We start from the raw sequence: 21,698 nt of genomic DNA on the forward strand, positions 1-21,698 counted from the left end.
AAAAATCTGTTTTTATAACTGACTAAGGCCCGTTTTAAATGGTCTTTTACACAAAACCAAGTATGCCATTTTATTTCTTGTATAAAAAAGAATTCTAAGAAAAAAAAATTTGAAAATCGTTAGAGCCGTTTTTTAAAAAAATAATTTTTTATAGCTATATACCTACAAATTTTCTAACATTTTTCAAAAAAACGTGTTTTTGGAAAATTTTCTAAAATTTAAAATTTACATATATATGGTTTTTCATAAAAATTTTCGTTGAAATCGGGTTGATGTTGTACGAGATATTCAGAAACCAAAAAAACCGTTCTATGACAGGTAGGTACCGTTTTGGTCATAAAAATTTTTTTCAATTTTCCCAATTTCAATTTCACCCAAAACTGCTAACTACCAAGTTTGAAGAAAATCACTTCACTCGGTTAGGCTGTAGGTCGAGGTTTATACAGACAGACAAAAATTGCTAGACCCACTTTTTTGGCATTCTCCATCATCGTAATATCTATCATGTAAAATTGTTATTTCGAGTTCGATTTTTTTTACGAATCCTAAACTTGCCTATAGTACCTATATCGCAAGTAAAAAATTAGCCTTGTTCCAGAAGACCAATAGGTTCTTTCAAAAATAAATAGCTTTTAAAGTTTTTTTTTTTTTCAAATTACTACAACTACGAAATGTCTTCTACCCTGTACATTTTCATCATAAAAACGATTTATTCAAAAAGGAAGTATTACTGCAGGTTTTTTTTTTGTTCTTTAATTTTAACACGTCTTCTACCAACCAACTGACCTGAAAACCTTTTCAAATATCATGATGGAAAAGCATAGCAAACAGGAGTGGAAGAAACAGTAAAGGAGGGCCTAGTTTATGTTTTGTAGTCAATATTTTTCATTTTTGAAATCTTAAGTATGTCAAAAGTATCTTACAAAAGATTTCATTTCCGAGTAATCCAGTCAAATAAGGGTTTCGCCTCGGAATGAATGCTAATCGAATTTTTTTTTGCTCAATACCTTCGTTTTGGCATTCTATAACATACCTCAAAAGTCTAGAAAAATCTCATGTCCGCAAGTCGTGATTTACAAGGTCAAAGCGCGAAATGGAGATTTTCAAAATTAGCAAAAATAGACGATAGAATTCTATTGTTTTCCGAAAAACAGAAGTTTTTTTAATTAGGGATTTTGAAGTGTTTTTCAAAACCTTACATATCTTTTTAGACCTTCTTTCTCCAAAATCTAAAAGGCCCAAAAATAGGTTTATATAGGCTTTGCTCCTAAGTCAATCCAGCACTGATTGCGAAAGGGCTACGACCAACCAACCATTCGGACTGTGCTGTTGAACACCTTTAGCTTCTTGCAACTCGTACAACACCGAACAAGGGAATGATGAATGAACACAAAATGCAATTCGAGCAAAAGAAGAAAAAGAGTGCGGTCTAAATGACAGATTTTATTTAAAGGTTCACTTTTGCTTTGTGTGGAAATGCAAATGAAATAAAAGTAATGGTGGAATGTTCTCGTTTTGTGTCCGAGAAAGGATCTCGACCTGGAAAATTTACGACCATTGCAGGGAGCAATTTATTTAAGTAATTTTTTTTCTGTTATCTTACATTTTTTTTCTATTTAAACCAAAGATTGCGGTTGTTTCCATTTGCTAGAACACAGATCATAGAATACAACAAAAAATAAAATGAAGAAGTGTGAAGATATAACCAAAAAGGATGTCTGATTAAAAAATATTACCTTCTTTTTCAAAAAACAAGAAAACTTCGATCCAGGATAACCAGAAATAATTTGAACCAGAAAAAAAAAAAAGGGGCATAAGTCGCCTCCGTTTTGTGGTTGACCCAAGGGGTGAAACAGTTTGCGGAACAAATATTGCATTTCGGTATGCGGTTAAGTGGAGTTAGAGAAAGAAGTTAAACTACTTGCCTCGAATCGGAGGACGACGAACGGTCGATGGTTGTATCATGGTCATCTTTTGCAGTTCAAGCGTGTTAGTGGATGGATGTTTATAGAAACTTCTATTTATTTTTGGGTCTGTGTAGCATTTTGTATAGGTATACCAAAAGCTATGAAGAGGAACAATTTATTGTTGTCAGTTGAGGAATTTCGTTACAAAAACTTTTTGGGTATTTTAAAAATGACTAGAATGTATAAAGACGAAGAGATAGACCATTGGCTAAACTATAGAGACAGTTTTAGAAGGATTTAACAATTTTTGAACACAAGACTTTAACATTTTTCGTTCTGTTTAGTTTTATGGTACTGCATTTAATCTTATGAAAAATTTTCTTTATGAATCCATCAAAAAATCTTTAAAATGATCTTTAAAAAAATTCATTGATTATAATTTTACTAACAAGCATACGGGTAGGTATCACACGAATAAAAAATTCGTTTATCGAGATTACAATAAATAAGAGATAAAGATGAAAGAAGAGTTTTAATTTTTCTTCTTCTATGTATATAGAATTTATATTTCTTCAGCCCTCACTCTTCAAATCCTTCTTCTTCTTAAAAAAAAAAATCCACAAGCAAAACAAACCCATTCGAAAGCAATGAAAAACGTAGAGTCCTTTTTTTTCTAGAAATTCAATTTTGTCATAGAACAATAGTGAGAGCCAGGAACTCTGTGTGTGATTTTAAGGCGGCTCTAAATAACACCCTAACTTTGAACGAGAGTAATGTTATCCTACAATGAAAATTCCATAAATACACAGATATGTATATGTATTAGTATGTTATACGATAGTAGATCCTTGCTATAGTCTCTGGTCCCAATCTTTGTACCCACAAACAACAATCCACAGTTCGTGATAATTTGAAAAGTCACTGGATAAAGTTTTCCGGTCGATTGATTTTGGGCGTCGTCTTCGTCATTTCGTTCTCTTATAGTCAAAGCCCGAAGGATGCCAAAAAAAAAAAAGATGAAGGAAACAGGATGTGAAATGAATATGCTTTATCAACCGAAAGATATGATGGTGAGATTTCGACATCTCCTTTTTAACTAATTCTTAAACCGACGACATTTATACCCGGCTACTATCCTTGTCAGTCATATAGATTTTCTTTCAAAAAAAAAAAAAGAAAATAGATTTAATGCAAAGGACGAAGAAGAAAAAGTTTTGAAGATATTTTCTATAACATCACTCATCCAAGGACATCACCCATATCGAACTTTTCCAACACAACGACAATAGCGAATGAATATAAGATCGAAAACGAAAATGAAAAAAAAAGACAAAATTATTGTTTGCCTCGGTGATTTTCTAATCTTCAATTGAAGAGAAGAACATGTCCGTCTGTTCGTCCTTTCCTTCGTCCGACAGTCAATGAAAATGGTTATATTTTTTTTTATTTGTTTGTTTTGCCATCAATCTGTGTGTGTTATTGTTTGGTGATATCAGTGATAGCAATCGTGGAGCCATTTATAGATATATATGAAGATAGTTTTACAAAGTCAAAAAAGGACGAATTATGAGACCAAAAGTGCCAATAAACTATTTCCCACAGACAACTACTGCTCTTGTTGTCCTTCAATATTTTTCATCGTTTTCTTTGAGATTGAAGATGGAAACACAAAAAAAAAACAAGATCCAAGATAAACATTAAAATGTCCTCCATCTCCTTGAAATCCTGTTTTATGCCACTTTGCATAGGATGATGATTGAAGACAATTTTAAGCCATAAACAACATACCTTCCTTTGCGCTAACATCACTTGAATGTTTCTCTTGGTCTTCCTTAGCCTTTTTGTGTCTATTTATGCAGTAGACGAGTTCAGTAAGTAGTCACAGAAAAAAAAACTGAACACAGAAGGAGCCAAAAGAAACAAAATCCTTCCACACCACACCGGACATATAGAATCCCCAAAAGTATGCAATTTTTTTCGTAGAATTTTTCTTTTACAAACATATCACGTCCAATTGAGGTCCTCCATATACGTACTCTGTGCTGCCTTCAGCATCAGCACAAAGCATATTCTATACTCATACACAGAAAAAGACCATCAAAAAGGATACATTTTTGAAATCTGATGTAGCATCATGATGATGGTGGGCTACTTGGGATTTCTCCTCTTTGACGTCGCCTACATGATATGATTTTTATGTTGGGCCTCTATAGGTTGTAGAAGCCTGGCCTGCCCTGCCCTGCCACCCAGTGTTTTATGTGGTTTTGTGTTGCTACCTTGTAATTATTCGGGACTGCTGCTCCTGTGCTATTTCGACTGTAATGCTCTGCTGCGGGTACGTGATGGTTGGAACATAATATGAGAATTTTATTGTATCAGGTGTTGTTTGTTGAGAAAATAAGGACGAACGAATCAGTGTTAGAAATTTCGGTATTGCAGTTGTATGTTGGCTTGATATACCTAAGTAGGATAGCCAATCACCCTAAAGAAGCAGAAACATACCGATTTTATCTATTTTCTTTCCCTTTCTGTCGACTCACTTTCTGGGGGAGGCTTTAATTTAATAATCGATAAGGAAAGTGGTCAATTAAAAAATTTACATTTAGATCTCAAGAGAGAGACGACTACGACGATGATGATGGTGATGATGATGGTGTAGAGTTAAAATTGAAACAATCAGCAAAAACCCAAGGTGTGAAGACCAAATAAGAAGAAGAAGTAGAATGAACAATGAAATAGAGATGATAATTTTATTAGAAGAAGTGTTATCGGTATAATTGAAAGAAAGTGCTCAACTGTAAGACAAAGAACAATGAAATCAAGAAAAGAGATTGAAATGGAAATGGAAATTCAATTCGGTGTATTTTAAGGGATATGTCCTTATGATATGAAATTGGGTTAGCACAGTGAAAATGATATATTTTAGAGAGAAGGAGGAGTGGTTTGTTGGTTGTGGTTTTTCGTAATAGCATCCAACCAGTATATTTGATCAATATGTCTATTGTTAAGTATTATACAATTTCTTCTTCCTTGACTTTTCAATACATACATTAGATACATATATTTTGATTTTATTTGAATAGTCACTGATTAAGGAGAATTATTGAAACATTTTTTCTTGATTTTTTTATTACAAGAAATTATGCACAATTGACGGTTTTAAACCGCGTTTTCAACCAAAATCTTCAATCTATAGGTACCTGCTGATTCCCGATCCAACCAGTTCCCGAAAAGTTAATAGCTGCTAACGATAATATTTTATCCCACATACATACCTACATTCAATAACACTAATTTAGAAAAAAATAAAACATTTTTGGACACCAAGTGCCGTTATACTTTTATACTTATAGATTTGAGCCCATTCGAAAATTGTATCTAAAAAAATATTTATGGATAGGTTTTCGAGTTATGATTTTTCAAAGTTTTTTGTGGTTATTTTTCCCAGTATTCGGGCTATATCTTGAGTAATAAAAGATTTATCTGAACAAAACAACACACTTACAATACATAATATTAAAACATTTTAAAAAATCGATTTTTTAAAGGAATTTTTTGCAAAAGAAAACTTTAGTACTGAAAGAAAAAAAAATCAAAATCTTTCGAAGCCTCACAGTTTTAAATTTTTCGTGTGTAGTACACTTTCTGGCAAAAGATAAAAAGATAGTTTTCTTCAAAATCTATGGATAATGTATAAAGTTATGTATGAACATTTTTGTAACAACCAATATTTTCGACTTATTCTGTTACTTTTTGAGTTTTTGTCTATAACTTGAAAAGCAAGTCGAATTCAAAAAAAAATTATTAATTAATTTTATTTATTATTTACAAAATTTCCTATTAATAAGTATTCTTTAAAAAAATTTAAATCTGAAATATTGCACAAAACTTAAAAAAAAATATTCAAAAAAGAGAAAAAACGATGAGTTTTTAAAGCATCCGATGAGGACAAAATTTTATTATAGTTTGCACATATTTTGTGAAGAAAACGTAAAATTGATTCAATCGATTTTTATAATTTACAAAGAATTTAGTTCTGTGAAAATAAAACAAAAGAAATGTCCCAATTTTTTAAAATATGACTAACCTACACATTGTCCATTTTGTCTTTTTTCAAATTTATATGTATAAATAATGTCATCGCCCACATTTTCTAATTTTAAACATTTTATGTCCTTTTTGTTTAGTATTTTTTTTTTTCTGTAAAATTATAACACATGTGTGTATCCAAAAATAAATTCTTATTCGTGAATGAGTTCTTTTGTCAACATGTTGCCAGAAAGAGTTTTTTTTTTGTTCATCTGCAAGGCAACAAAAAATAAAAAAATGCAAATTAATGTGTCGCTCTACAGGTTGTATTCAGCCCAGAGAGACGACAGAAGAGACACAGAAGAGTGACGAAGTCAATGGCTTAGCTTGAGGGCGTTATACGATATAGCTCTTGACTCATTGTTGGCTTAAGTTATGCCTTAAGGACTAACTATATACACTGTCATTTATGCTGACTGTTTGTGCAGTCAAGTGTAGAGTAGAAAATGCATTGTGTATGTTTATGATATTCTATTTTTATTTTTTAGTTTTTTTTTTTTTTGTTTTACTATTTTACACCAGCCAAGCTTACACTGCAAAGGACAATGGCTTAGTTTTTTTTTTCTACTTTTTTTTTGTGGATAGATGAGAGTGACAATGATGATGAGTGCCAGGACAATGAGTTGGGTTAAGAATTATAATGAGACTTTGGGGGAAAAGTGGATGATGATGATGATGAAGTCTGCAACTGCTATATTTTGTTAAATTTATTCTTTTCTCTATCTTGAGTAAGTCTGTCGTGTCAGGTTGAAGGATGCTTATAACGTGAAAACTGTCATTAGCGATGAAAAGAGTTTTTTTTTTTTGTGTTTAGTTTTTTTTTCAGTGTTTAAATACAATTTAAGATTGTTTAAATGGAATTTAGCAAACTAAGTATGAAGTGAAACTTATTAAATAGGGTTCTAAAATAGATGAGGAATAGTTTACTTTAACATCAAGTCAGGGAGAAATGAATAAAGCTCAGAAATATTACGAGCTTATTTATTTATTTACGATCCATTTCTACAAGTCTTTATCGAACTTAAAAAAACTCATCGAAAATATAAATTCGTTTACTGGCAAAAGAATGGATTCCCACATAAAATTCACTTAGTTTAACTTAAAGTGTAAAAGAACCGGCATCACGTGGAATAAAAATGAATATACGATCCACAATCTTTTGTAGGAAATGGAAACGTTATTGTTTGTGGAACGTAAGTCTATGCATTCATCCCATTTTCATTAAAACTGAATACCAGATCTAAGTACTAACTTCTCTTATAATAAATGTATCCCACTGATTTGTATAGTCTTTCCCTATGAATCGCTAATTTTCAAATAAAACATTTTAAATGTATGAAATTGTGGAACCTATTGACGTTTCCCGAATAACTAAACTTTATTCTACATATAAAACAATTTAAAGGTACTCACATTTAGCAGATAAATTCAAGTAGATTAATAAAAATATCCATGAGTATTTATTAAGTCCATAAATCCCTCGCTGTATCCGTACTAGTGGCGGCAGTGTTCGTGTAGCTGCTAGGATAAACACTCTTATCGCTAACACAACCGGAGCCGCTATTACACATTGGCTCCATGATGATGTCCTTCGAGGCGATGCAGATGACGTCACACCGACACCACATGCCACAGATGTTGCTACTATTGTTGTTGATGATGTTCTAGATGATGAAGATGTTGCAGATGGCACTGCTGCTAGTATTGATGATGGTGGTGAATTTTTTTGAAGATGTTGTGTGGATGTTGATGATGATGTTGAATTAGATTTGAATTTCCTTCGACGTCGCGGCCCCGTTCGACGTTTACTTTCGTGCAGTCTTTCGTTTGAACAACAACTACTCACCCAATCATCGCTATCTTTTGCATCATCATAATCACTACAATCTAGTTCCGAATTATTTTTCTTCTTTTGAAAATAGTATCTTCTGCTATCGTCGCTATCGTTGTATCTTGAAATAACTTCTTCCCTATCGTCGTTCCCACTAATCTCACTGCTTCCACTATTTTGAATTTGTTGTTGTTGCTGTTGTTGATTGTTTTCTAATTCACTAGTAATTCTACTACAATTATTACGGTTTCTATTAAATTTATTGCTATTTTTTAGTACTGATGTGGTATTTTTGTGCAAATGCTTATTGTTGTTGTTGGTGTTGTTGTTACTTTCGCTAAAACAACTATGGCTAGTTTTGCTGCTGCTACTTCTACTACTTTTAATACTATTTTCACTACTTCTGCTAGTATCTCTACAATTTTTCTTATTGCAATCACTTCCGCTAATGGCTTCCAAGAGAAGTGTTGCCGATAGGTTGGTTTTTCTTCGCTTCGTGTAGTCACTGTAGTTATTGTTAATATTGTTGTTCTTGTTGTTGCTGTTGTCATTGAGATTTTTATCAGTTTTATTAAATTTACTACTATTTGTTGTTGAATTATAGTTATTCACTAAATTATTGGAAGAAGTGATGGGAGGAAGTGAGGGTGATGGTGTTGCTGTTGTTATTCTTTTTGGCAGAATATCGTAACTATTCGGCTTGCTTTTGTTATTGGTATTTGAAGAAAGTTTTAATAGTACGTCGTCATCATCGTCGGGCAACACCATATTTTCATTTGTATGTGTTGAAGTAGTTATGACGTGAACTACAATATTTTTTTTTTAATATTTTTTTATCAAAAAAAAAACTTTAAAATATAAAGTTTTTTTTTTGGATTTGTGCTAAGTTTTTTTGTTTTGTTTTTTTTTCGAGGATTTTTTTAAATCCGTTTTTCGCAGAAGCGATATTTGAGTGTGTATCACCAAGGCATCTTGGATGTGTGTGCACGTTTTATTTCACGTGCGTTTTTTGTATTTTGTTGCGTTTTTAGCTTTTTTGTGACGTTGGAAATTTTTTCTTGTCTACATTAATATTTAATCGAGATCTCATCAAGTAAAGAAAAATTGTTTCTATTCTTTTGTTTTTCTTTTTTTAATTATGATGTTCGCATAATTGACTCGGGGAAATAATATTGTGCTCCTTCTAGGGATCCGTAAAACTTCTTTGAATTAATGACGCCATGTTTTTTGTTTGTTTTATCTTTTTAATAATCTTAAGGAGCTTTTGTCAGAAAACTGCATACATTCGGCTTGTTGAAAGAGTTTTCCTTGTTCTGAAAATATAAAGAAAAACTAAATTGAAAAAAAATTCTCAAAAAAATATGTTAAAGATTAATAGATTGTATACAATTGAGAAAGAAAGATAGTAAAAAATGCTTGCAACACTCATAATATTTTTAATCAGGTTGGATTTATCCTTCCATTATGTGCAATACCGCTTAAAGCAATATGTATTTGTATATCATCTTAAAGTGCAGCCAATTGTCAAACAAGATTAGTGGGTTTCATTAATTAGCCAGAATTAGCAATTTAAATAAAATAAAAAAAATATCACGTATACACCACAGTGACCAGTGACTGTAACATTGGCAATGCTTCTTCAATATATAAGATTGAGAAATTATATAAAAACAGATACATTTTTTTATGTCTCGGTAAATTTTTAAGGGGAAATTCACATCTTAATCTTACTACGAAAAATTTTGAAAAATACATTTTTCAAGAATTTTTTTTTGCGCACCAGTTTTTCATTAAATGAACTTGAAACAAATCAAGTTCATTTCATGAAACTGGTCTTCCAACTGAGAACTTTGCAAACAAAAAACTTCTTGAAAAATGTATAAGGTATTCAAATTTTTTTGTTGTAGATAAGATTAAAAAATCAATACGGCAACAATGGCAAATTTCAATCAATAGAGGTTTAATTTTTGTTTTATTGTAAAAATTTAAAAACTTTTCATTTAATTAAATTGTTCATTATAATCCAATAAATCTTACTCCCCATAAGTACTCGTCAATCCTTCATTGCGTTTCTAAAATATACAGCACATTATTATGTTCTAATCCTCCTCCTTAAACCAGTAAAAAAAAAATAATACTCCATCATCAATATATTACATCAAAATCCCATCACTTAGCGTTTTATGTTCACCATCGCCAGCAAACTCAACTATAATCCTCCCGATTTATTTTCGTTTCATTTGAAATGATTTTTTTTCTCTTTCTCTGTCCTCATACCCATACACACTATATAATAGTCCTTTCAACATTGTTCTTCACTTTCAATTAAAAACACAAAGAGAATAACCAACATACATATAATAGCGAGAGTTCAGCAATTCAACTGTCTTAAAATATCCTTTTTACATGATGTAGAAGAGTCCTGCCTGCACTAGCAGCACACTAAGTCCATATCCATTTGTTCTACTACAGCTGGGTAAAAGCTCTCTAATTACTTTGTGCATTACGACGCAAAAAAAACGTGCCCCGACTGCTTGCTGGGCGATTGCATACCAAATTAGAATAAGAACATGTAAATTTTCCGCTCAATTATTTTAAGCTTAAGAAATGAAAATGAATTTTTCTTTTTGTGTGTAAATTTGATTCGACTTTCTTTGATGTAAGTTTCTCTTTGAAATATGCAATTAAATTGCAGCAATATTACTCCAAGAAATATGCAATGAAATTGAAAATAAATTTTATTAGATTACATTCAAATGGAATGAAATAAAATTTTAAATAGATTTTGTTTCAATTTAAGGATAAAGATAAAATTAGAATGTGTTGGTCCTTTTGTTTTTGTATACTTCTGTGTGTGTGTGTGTTTTCTGATGTCAAACCTTTTGTCAGTTGTAGAAATTTATATTTTACTTTCTTCTTGTTTTGAACTTTAAATCCACTTCCTTGGTGGTTTTCTATGAAATGAACAAACCACCACACAGAAAAATGAGGATACAAAACAAAAAATGCAAATATGTACACAGATTCTGATATCTAGGATCTTTATTTTTTTTGTATTTGTTCGACTTGGTCCTTTGGACTACCATATTTTAGTTCTCTCTAACTCTGAGACAGTTCTTCTTGTTTGACAATAATTTCCTTTTCTTTGGTTCTTTTTATAGCTCACTTAATGTTACTTAAGGGCAACAAACACACACACTCACAGCGAGAAATAGTAAGAGAATACTTATAAAAGAACTAGCCGCCAGGGGGCGGAATTCAACAAAATGTCCTCTTACCGTGATTTTATTCTATTTTTTTTTCGGGGCACAAAAAAGGAAACGTATCCTAGAAAGGAAAAACTTGTGTTGAAAAGAAACCGAATAAAAATATATTTTCGCGATTTATTTTTTTTTTTCTTCGTCCTTCTTTTTTTAATATTCTTCTTCTTTTCCACTCTTCTATTGTCTGTTGTTGGTTTAGTTGGTTTGGATAAAAAAAGTTTTTTTTCTTGAAATATTTTTATCGCTTGGAATATTAAATTGAATTACATTTGAAGACATAGACAGACCGAAGGAACGAAGTGATAGAAAAATGATTTTTTTTATAGAAGAACTGGGACTAAGACTAGTCGGACTTGGAAAGATTTTCCAGAATAGGAAAATGTGTTATTTTTATTTGGAAAATTGGGTTAATTTTAGGTGATAAAAATAACATCTTCAAAAAAATTAAGTTATAAATAAATAAGTTGTTCTTGTTTTTTTTTAGGGAAGCGAAATAATCGTGAATAACCGAAATAATCTCATGATACTGTTATTATAGAATGGACTCACAATCAATGTGTGAGATAATTATCATTAAAAACGAATGCTTTTGGCAAGATTGTAGGGAAATCCATGAAATTTTATTTTAAAATATTTCTAATATTTAGATGATTGAAAGAATGCTTATGGTAAAGCAATAATATAGTTGGAAGAAAGATAGGGATATTGGCAAGATTTCAAAAACTTCTTGTTTTCAATTATTTATTTTTGTGTATGGAATCTAGATAGTGGTATCAGTTTTTAGAATGACAACATTTTAAAAAAATGTTCTTATGTGCCAACAAAGTTTAAAGATTTTTTAGTTGAATCTTTTTTTGTAAAGATGAAAGCAATTCTTTATACAAAATATAAGTGAAGCTTATTGAATTCCAGTTATTTGGGTGAAAAAGGCCAAAACAATTAGTTTTATGTTCAACATAAATTATTTAAGTTTCGATTCAGCAAATTGCCCTAAGTGAACTTTTAATATTTGTCGTAGATGAATTACGTCTTTTACAATCACAAAAAATAAAAAAGTTAAAATACGTTATTGAGAAGTGGACTCGAGCGCCATCCCAGTTCTTAGTTTAAAAAAGATTAAAAGAAAGTTTCCATCGAAATGCTATGGACTTATTTTCTTTATACAGTTTCTGCTAGATTGCTTTGAAATCCAATTCTTAAGAAATTCGTTGCCTCCAAATGAATACAAATTTCAAATTGAAACCTTTTTGACTTCTTTTCAAGTCTTTTCATTCTTACCCAGTGCTGTTGGGAATTCTCACTATTTCTTAATTACCAATAGGTATTGCATCCAATTATGTTTTTTTTTTTTTGACAGTCCATGTCTAAACTACGCTCCCTTAATAATGTCTATCAAAACACCTAACCCTTATTCGTAAAATAATAAGGGCACGTCATCAAACTTGATGACTTGGTGGGTGGTGGAAAAATTTCATTTTTTTACTTAGATTTTCAGACCTAAAACGTTCGTGGGAGATCCCTTACGACACATAGAACCGAAAAAAACACAAGGAATTTGCAATTTTTGTTTTTTTTTTTTATTTTTTTTAAGAGAAAATATGTCTAAAAGTTCATTGCTCTCAAAGAAAAAAATTGATGTCACCAAGAAATAAACATTTCCTATGACCACATATAAGCAATCTCAATAAATTCAAACTATTTTCAACCACTCCCACACTCGGGAAATCATCCTTTTTGACATATTTCCCTCTCGGACGATATATTGCTAAAATGCATTACTCTAAATGTCACATAGTGAAAAAGGACATTATGTGTGCAATCCATCTTGCCTGTGATGTAGCGCTGGGGAAAATAATATCCAAGGCGTAATGACCGTAAAATACGCTGACATTCGAACACCGTATATAGTTTAATGTGCATAAACACACATGGATAACAGCACACACTATATTTATATAAAAAAAAATAAAAAAGTTAAAAAAAAAAAATGCTGTGGAATACTTTATGGCGGTCAGGCCGGGTTATGCTATGCGTAGTAGGAACATAGGTAACTTGAAAATGTCCTTGTAAGCTATTTGGAGCAAAAATTTAAATTTTTAAACTTTCTTTCTTCTACCGCCTCTTGCAACCCTCTTTGATGATGATGATGATGATGATGATGATGATGATGATGATGATGAGGTTGATGTTGGGCCATGCCTGATGCCTTCAATAGAGTTTCCTAAAGGGAAGTTCGAGTGTAAGCTTTTGCTCGCTGAAGTCGTCGTCGTCGGTCGTCAACGTCGACGTTTATCCCCTAGAATTTTTATTTCCATTTTGCTTGGAAAGAAAAAGTTAACGTTTTGGAGCGGAAAAGTGGTACATTTTTGAGAGGGACCTCTTGAGGGTGGCGCAAGGAGCACAGAAGCACAGTACAAAGCAAAGCAGTGCGGGAACTCTGTGCACTGGCGGATCTAATTATCGGTGTTACTTTAACGGTGCCAGGTTTTTTTTTCCTTCTTTTTTTCACTTTTTTTTGTTCGTCTTATTTGCCTATGACAGAATGGGGATGATGGTAAAGTAAGGTTGGGTGGTTGGTAGTAGTTTTTAATTAAATAGCGTTGAGTTGAGGAAATTCAAGGGTTATAAGAGAGCAGCTTAATGTTAAAGGTAGGAGTGTAAGTAGGTAGGTTGAGCAGAGGTATATTTTGTGTGCTTTATTAAAAGTGTCAATTTGAATATTTATACGATTTTTTTTGTTGGTATTTATTCGCCCTCTCCGTCAACCAGTAGTTTAAAAAAATAAACGAAAAATAAAATTGGGTTAAAGTCCCGGAAGGGATACCTAATTGGCTTGGATACACACCTTTGATATAAAAACGAAAAACAAAACAAAAAAAAAAAACAGAAAAAAACTGTGTATATATTGCCTGGTGGTGACACCCATATAGTATTGTGATCTGTCGTCGTTGTCGTCGTCCTTTGTAGTTCAGATGAATAATTTTATTTTGCTGAACTCTATTTAAGCCTTTAACCGGGTTAGGAAAATATAATAGAAGCCGAAGCCACACATATAGAACAAGGACTAACATATTTCTGGATCCTTTTGTGATAGTTTTTTTTTTTTGTGCCTGAAACAAAAAGAATTATTGTCTATGTTTGCTTCCATTTGAAATGGGGAGAGCCTTAGTTTGACATATTTCTGTTTTTAAACTGGTGACAAGTTTAGGATTAATCCCCTTGGACACCGTCAGTCTATTTTAATCGAATAGTCATAGAATTTTTTAAGGCCATAGAAAAAGCATTTTTAGGAATTTTAGAAATCCATATTATGCTTTTTTTTAGTAAGGCAAAATATAAACACACTTTTACGCTTCTGTGACTGTCAATAATGTTTAAGAATGAGTTAATAATGGGATTTATTTAATTTTTAACCTAGGCCATTTTGGGCCGCACGACTATTCGGTCGCAAAAATGGAACACAAGGACTACAATGTCTGTGACTACAAGTGCTTCTAAAAAATAGCATCACCTATAAATTTGCAAATCGATCCCACACACATTGAAATAATTTAATTTTTGTAATTAAATAGTCGCGCGACCGAAATCGCTCCTAGCCTTAAACTTCAAATCACAAAATTAGTCTGAAAATATGATACAACATTGGAAAATTCGGAAAAAAATTGTATAACGATAAAACAAAATCAATAAACTTTAGTTCCATCTAAAACATTCAAATGGAAAGAAAATTACAAATTTTCGAGACAAAATCAAGGTTAACCTATTGACAAAAAAATATTAATTTTCAAAAAAGTCCTCCGAATCCATCGAGTGATACAGGGCCTCTTTAGGCTCTATTCATAACTGAAAACCAAAAGTTCTTCGCGGGTCTGGTTGCAAAATTATTTGCAATCGAAATATTTTTTTTTTCTTTAGTTCGAAATATTTTTTTTTAACATTCGGAATCAAATATTTGCGGATCAAGGTGTCGAAACAAGTTTTGGTTTACAGATATGAGTTCACAATGAGCAGGCCTACACATATAGGTCAAACAATTAAAAATCTATTTTATTAACGATTTTCGCGAAAAAATCAAATAAAGCCTAAAAATAATGCATTTTCAAAAAAGTTCTCTAAATCCATCGAGTGATACATCAAAAGAAAGGACTTTTTAAGCTCTATTCCTGACTGAAAACCAAAAATTGTTTGCAGGTCTGGCTGCTGAATTTTCACACACTCACGCAACTAATTAACAATTTATTAAAAAGTTATTACATTTAGTCTTTCTTTTTCAAACACCTTAATTTCAAATTTGTGATCAGATGCGCTTAAATCCTTTAAGCCACATAGAATAATCCGTATTCAAGATAAAGCCATTTACAAACAAAAGCAACATCCAATAAAGCTCAAATTCAATAAGATTTATAGTTTGTAATTTAAACAAAAATAACTTACAAGAGCTTTAACAGCAATTTGATTAATTTCCTTAAGTAAATTATTATTAACACTCTTGCCTAATAGATTCTCTTGTTTCAAAAACCTCAAATTACCAATTGATAGATAAATCCCTTCTATCTGAGAGGAAGAGGATGAAAACTGCCAAAAGGAAAACAAAAAAACAATATTTAATACAAACAAGCTTTTCTGTGCTTCAAACAACAAAACACAAGATACAAAAACCTCCATCATCAACCAAGCCAACATAGAAAACCACCCTTGTCGGAATGTCAACAATGTGGTTGATGCTAGCGGTGATGATGATGCTGATGGCCTTCTCCAATTATTACAACATTGTTGGTATGTAAAATGTGATGACCACAATATCTAAAATCTCTCCCCTTACTCCATCTCTCACTTCATCGCAGTCAGAGTATAGTAGTTATTTGTTGGTCCTAAAACCGTTAAAACAACGATGATAACCGCCCTTCGCCCGGCGTCATCCGCACTTCTTGCAATCAATAATATCCTTCATCCTTGATCATCCTTTTATTTTTGTTGGTGTTTCTCTACAATCCAACTGAAAACTTTTCTGCGGCAAAATTGTTGTTTTTTTTACATCAAGTCCACAAGTCCAGACACAGAGCCCACACAGGACATACGATGGAGGACAAAAGATATAAAATCTAAACAAATGAGAATGCATTGAAAAATTACGAGGTATGTGTTGTAGGTACCTACAACAGCCCTCTCACCCTCTTACTTTCTATTGTGTTTTGAATTAATTTTATCGGAAAGTTAAAAATATATTTTGCTTAGCTAAATGGACTTAATAGATGACGGAAAGGATGCGCGTTGACCATTATGACCCCTCACATATCCCCAACCCCCCTCAGGATCTTAAACCTTTCTGAATGAAAATTAAAAAAAAAAAAACTCTTACACATGCATTCCATTCCATTTAGTTCAAAGTATTTGTATCCCCTCTTGTGTAGCCTTTCTCTATACATCCTTTCTATGCTTGCCTGACAGAATCCACCAGCTCAACACAGAATTGCGTAGAAATATTTCATCCTTAAAGAATATTTTCGTGCGAAAAGGGATATCGTTCGCTATCATCTAATAGGAAAAACATTTGAGAATTCACACACAAACACACTCATGCGTACATCAGTGTAGAGGTGTGCGACTAAAGCACAAAGTTAAATTCACGATTGAAAGTGGGTGAACACGGAGCAGATTCCAGCATCCAGAAGCAGCCACGAGCCACCACCCTGGATATATCATTTTTTTTGTGTTGCTGTTGCTTTTTAAATAGTCCTGTCCTAGCGATGTTTAGCGGTATACACACAACCAGAGCACACACACACACACACGTACACATTCACATTCAGTAGGCTAACAATTAAAGTCCTGGGGTTGAATGAATGGAATATGCTCGCTCATGTTCAGCGCGCAAGTAATGTGGAGCAGTAGCGCAGCTCCACAGTCAGTCGTATACAATTTTTTTTTTATCCTTTTTCTGCTTCTTTTTTTTTATTGAAGTAACACACTCTGTGGAGAGAAGTTTAGGTATATGTATGTCTATGTATATCCTTTTCTGCGAGCCTTTTTGCGTTCCTCTCATTACTTATTTCATTCATCTCATGGAGATGCCTACAGCACACATCTCTCTATACCTACATAATGTTAATCTAGGCGCTCGCTGCTGCTGCTGCCATGGTGTATTGTATAATATCCTTGTTATGTGTATGTTGTGTATTTGTGTGTCTGTTGGGAGAGTCTATAAGATTTCGTTTTGATATTTATGTTTTTTTTTTTTTCATTTCGTTTCTATACACACACATATACAATACCTTTATAGCGGCGCTAGATATAGGAATATGTTTATGTTTGTATATACATATATATATATATATTTTTTTGTGTAGGTATAAATGTATTTGTATTATTTTTGTTTTATTGCTGCAGCAAAGTCCCACAGGATGAAATGAGGTTAGTGGGTGAAATTAATTCAGGGATAATGATTTCTTTCCTTTCATATACACAAATAGACATACTCCTACATAACTGGATACTCTTGTACATATATATTTTCATGTTTTTTCTTTAGTTTTTTTTTTTTTATTTATTTATATTTTTGCTTTATCTTTCTATTTTTTATTTTTGTGATTTGTTTTTTTTTTTTCTCTTTTACTTTTTATGGCTTCTTGCTCCCTAAGATCTAATTTGTTTCAATGATTTCTGTTGCGTTTTTATAAGTATATTTTCTTTTGGTGTTAAGTTTATTTTTCCATCACTGATTTTAGTTTTTTTTTGTGAGAACTTCGGATAAAAATCGATGTGGGTTAATATAGAAAAGACAATTGAAGATACTTTTGCATCTAGAGGGCGCCATAATCAATTTTCTGTGATGTCACACATCATATGTATAATGGACCATCAAGACTTTTCAAAGGTTTCTTCATTTGTCAAATTACAATAAGAAGTTAAGAAGTTATGATGGAAGACATGAACAAACATACCGATTTTTTTTTTTTTTTTTCTGAAAAAGATAAAAATGAGAAAGTCACTAGCAGTCGGATTTAGTTCAAAGCATATCGTTGATCATCAATAGTCGTTGTGTTTGCAGTTTGAACAAGAAGTATAAATATTTTTTTACTATTTTTCTAACTAAAACGGACTTTTTCGTCACGTCCCGGGCAGAATTTAAAAAAAAGACATATTTTGTCTAACTATTTAATATGTAGTTTAATATGGTTTTTTACATCTAACCAGATTTTAGTTCCACACTCCACTCTTTGTTGTTCGGTGTTAATGAAACACAATTTTGAAATTAAAGTTATTGGTTTGGCAGCACTGTAATTGTATCTTGTTATTAGAAAAGGCACAGTTCACCCAACCAAGCTTAATCTATTTCACTTTTGATTAGATTTTCAAAGTTTATACTAATACGGTCACTGTGGCGTATGCGTAATATTTTTAATTTTAAATTTTTGTTGGATAAAAAATTCTTAAACACAAACAAAAAAATTTCTATAAAATCTCAATTTTATAATGGGCCTTAAACGTAGTTCCTTTCAGCTTCATTCAACTGTATATGCTTTAGCAAGCCCTCTCGGTTTAAATGCATTTTGTACAGTTAAAATATGAAATAAAATGCACGACTGGGTCGCACGTACTTGCTCTTGTAGTTCAAAGCATCTTTATCTTAAATATCTATTGAAAATTTAAGATTTTGTGAAGAAAAAAAAATAAAAACAAAAAAAAAAATCGAAAGTTAAAAAAATTCAATTTTTTAAAAATTTTTTTGAAAAACTTTTTTTTTAATTTTTTTTTTAAATTTTTTTTTACATTTTACACTTCAATACCTATGATGTCTGTAAATTTTGAAAAAATTGACTTATGCTTTGATGAAATATATGAACTTAAAAAACATGTCAATTTTTGAAAAACGGCAACGCCATATTTCCGCTCTTGGCATTTTTTGAGAAAAACTAAAAACGCAGTTTTGTTGGAATCAATAAGAGTACTGCCCACACCAAATTTAAACGAAATCGTTAGAGCCGTTTTCGAGAAATTTGAAATACCTCGAAAACGTTATATGGGAGATATGCGTTAAATTGGAGATATTAAAAAAATAAAAAAAACGGACCTAGGAAATTACGTAAAAATCATCTGTACCAAGTTTCAAGCAAATCCATCCACCCGTTTAGGCCCTAGCTCGATGTACAGATGGACGCACAGACGCACAGACGCACAGACGCACACACGCACAGACCGACGGACGGCATGACGAAAACCACTTTTTTGATCTTCTCCATTATCGTAATGTTGGTTTTGATTAAAACCTCGATTTTTTTTTTCTACACGAAACCAATACTTGCCCTATAGAGCAAGTAAAAATAATTTAAGTGTTAATTTTATTGATTTGAAAAACTTTTTATTTTGTTACATAATTAAAAAAAAACCTTTGTAGGAATACATCCAATATTGAAGACTTCACATGATCAATTAAACTAATTGAAAAAGTCAAAGAGTGATCAATAATTTTTTGGAATTCCACATACGCCACAGTGACCTTCTAAGTTATACCCCCAAAAATTGATAAAAAAATATCCACGAATATGATTTGAAGCTTTATTAGTTTAATGAAATGATGTCAGTATCTTAAGGTACTTCTATCTCAAACGCAAACAATATGTATTCTTTGTACTCATTATCCAATGTTATTAATTTTGCAGATTTTTAATGGAAATAAAATTAATATCCAAATTTTTCAGATATGTACATTATATACAAATAAAATGCACGACTGGGGCCGCACGTACTTGCTCTTGCAGTTCAAAGCACTTTTATGTTAGCTTACTTCTTGTAGATTATAAGAGCTGCCTCTATATTAATTTTTAAGAAATTTGGTTGATGTAGGGGAAGAGACGGTATGGAGGCCAAATGTTAGTTAAATAAAATTTTTTTATTTGACTTGACTTTTTCGAGAAAAACTAAAAATGCAGTTTTACTGCAATTACTTTGAATATTACGTATGCAATTTTATCAAAATCATTAGAGCCATTTTTGAGAAAATTGCAATAACTCCATAATAATGTACGGGAAGAGCCGACATCTGCGATTTAAAAAAAATGTAAAGACCATATTTCCATTATCCGTATTTTTTGAGAAAAACTAAAAACACAGTTATGTTAGATCTATGTACAATATTACGTGTGTTAAATTTAATCAAAATCGTTACAGTCGTTTTCGAGAAAATTGTAATAACTCAAAAATTTTGTATGGGAGGTATATGTTCTAAGTGAGATATTAAAAAACAAAAAAAAAACAACCTTGGAAATTACGAAAAAAACATCTATAATAAATTTCAAAAAAATCCATCAATCCGTTTAGGCTGTAGCGACTTGTACAGATGGACGCACGGACGCACAGACCGACGGACGTCATGACGAAACCCACTTTTTTGGACTTCTCCATAATCGTAATGTTAGTTTTAATTAAAACCTCGAATTTTTTTTTGACACGAAACCAATACTTGCCCTATAGAGCAAGTAAAAATTGGCTTTAATTTAACAAAAAAATAATTTTAGTTTTCAAAATAGTCCACGTTTAAACAAATAGTCCACAAACAAAATCACAAATTTTCACCTAGAATAATTTTATTCGAATCAAGGAGAAGTAAAATATTTACTTATTTTTTTATTTTGGAATTTAAAATTTTGGGAATTTAAATGGAACGTTGTGTCAAAACAAGCCACAAAAAAAATCAAGCTAATCCTTAAAGTCCTGATGTGCAACGAAAAAAAAATAAAGATAGCATCAAATTATATCCCATATAGATTCATCGATGCAATTTACCTGCAGCGTGTACAAATCATTAATTTAATGCACTCCATGACTCTTTTATCAACCTACTCCACATATAGAAACCTAGCAATGTGCAAGCCACATTTGGCTATGATTTATTCTACGGGCTGCATTAATAAAAAATAAATAAAACTGCAACATCCAACCTTTTAACCACTTTCCGTTACAGTATAGACGGATCCTGGTGGTGGTTTTTATATCAACCCACTCAACGACCCTCAACAAAAACACCCCCCCCCCGCTCCCGGCTCTATGCTCATCTACTCTCTTTCTATCTATATCTTTACCGTATGCATTGCAACTTTTTTTTAAAACTGTTTTTTTTTTTATATATATATTTCTTTTTCTTGCTCAAAGCAAACAAGTTTCTCATGGACACCAGACTCGTGTCAGAATAAATAAACACCAAGGATCTGTCAGAGAGAAAAAAAAAATAGAAATAAAAAAAAAAAAAAAACTAAACAAAACATAAACATACTACTTAAAACCTCACAACCACTTAATTCAAAGTTTTATATCAAAAAGAGCGAAAGTCTCTGTCTCAGGACCAAAGAGAAATGCCAGAACCATTTGAACCAAAACATTTATATCCGTTTTTTAAGGTAGTTCCCTCTACTCTATCAACTACCAGCTAGGACACACAATAGACTAGAAAAAATTTACACAAAAGAAAAAAACGAAAAAAAAAAAAAAAACAACAGAAAACAACTTAAATCCTTGGCTCCTTGCCAGTTGGGGGTTTTAAAAAGGAACAAGCAGCAGCAAATAAGTTCGGCTGCGGTAGAAAGGTAAAAGTGCACATAAAAAGGACATTTT

General features: G+C 31.8%; 1 protein-coding gene across 4 annotated transcripts in view; it reads right to left on the reverse strand.

The window, feature by feature from the left end:
- Window positions 1-21,698, reverse strand: part of LOC129913086 (neuronal acetylcholine receptor subunit alpha-7-like) — a 99,529-nt gene that overhangs the window by 45,744 nt on the left and 32,087 nt on the right. For all 4 annotated transcript variants that reach the window (XM_055991537.1, XM_055991534.1, XM_055991536.1 and 1 more), the window contains one exon: window positions 7,410-9,140. In XM_055991537.1, the coding sequence (XP_055847512.1) occupies window positions 7,410-8,595 (1,186 nt within the window). In that variant the 5' untranslated portion in view covers window positions 8,596-9,140. The remainder of the gene's footprint in view (window positions 1-7,409; window positions 9,141-21,698) is intronic.

This window comes from Episyrphus balteatus, chromosome 3 (assembly GCF_945859705.1).
Source record: "Episyrphus balteatus chromosome 3, idEpiBalt1.1, whole genome shotgun sequence".
Taxonomy (NCBI): domain Eukaryota; kingdom Metazoa; phylum Arthropoda; class Insecta; order Diptera; family Syrphidae; genus Episyrphus; species Episyrphus balteatus.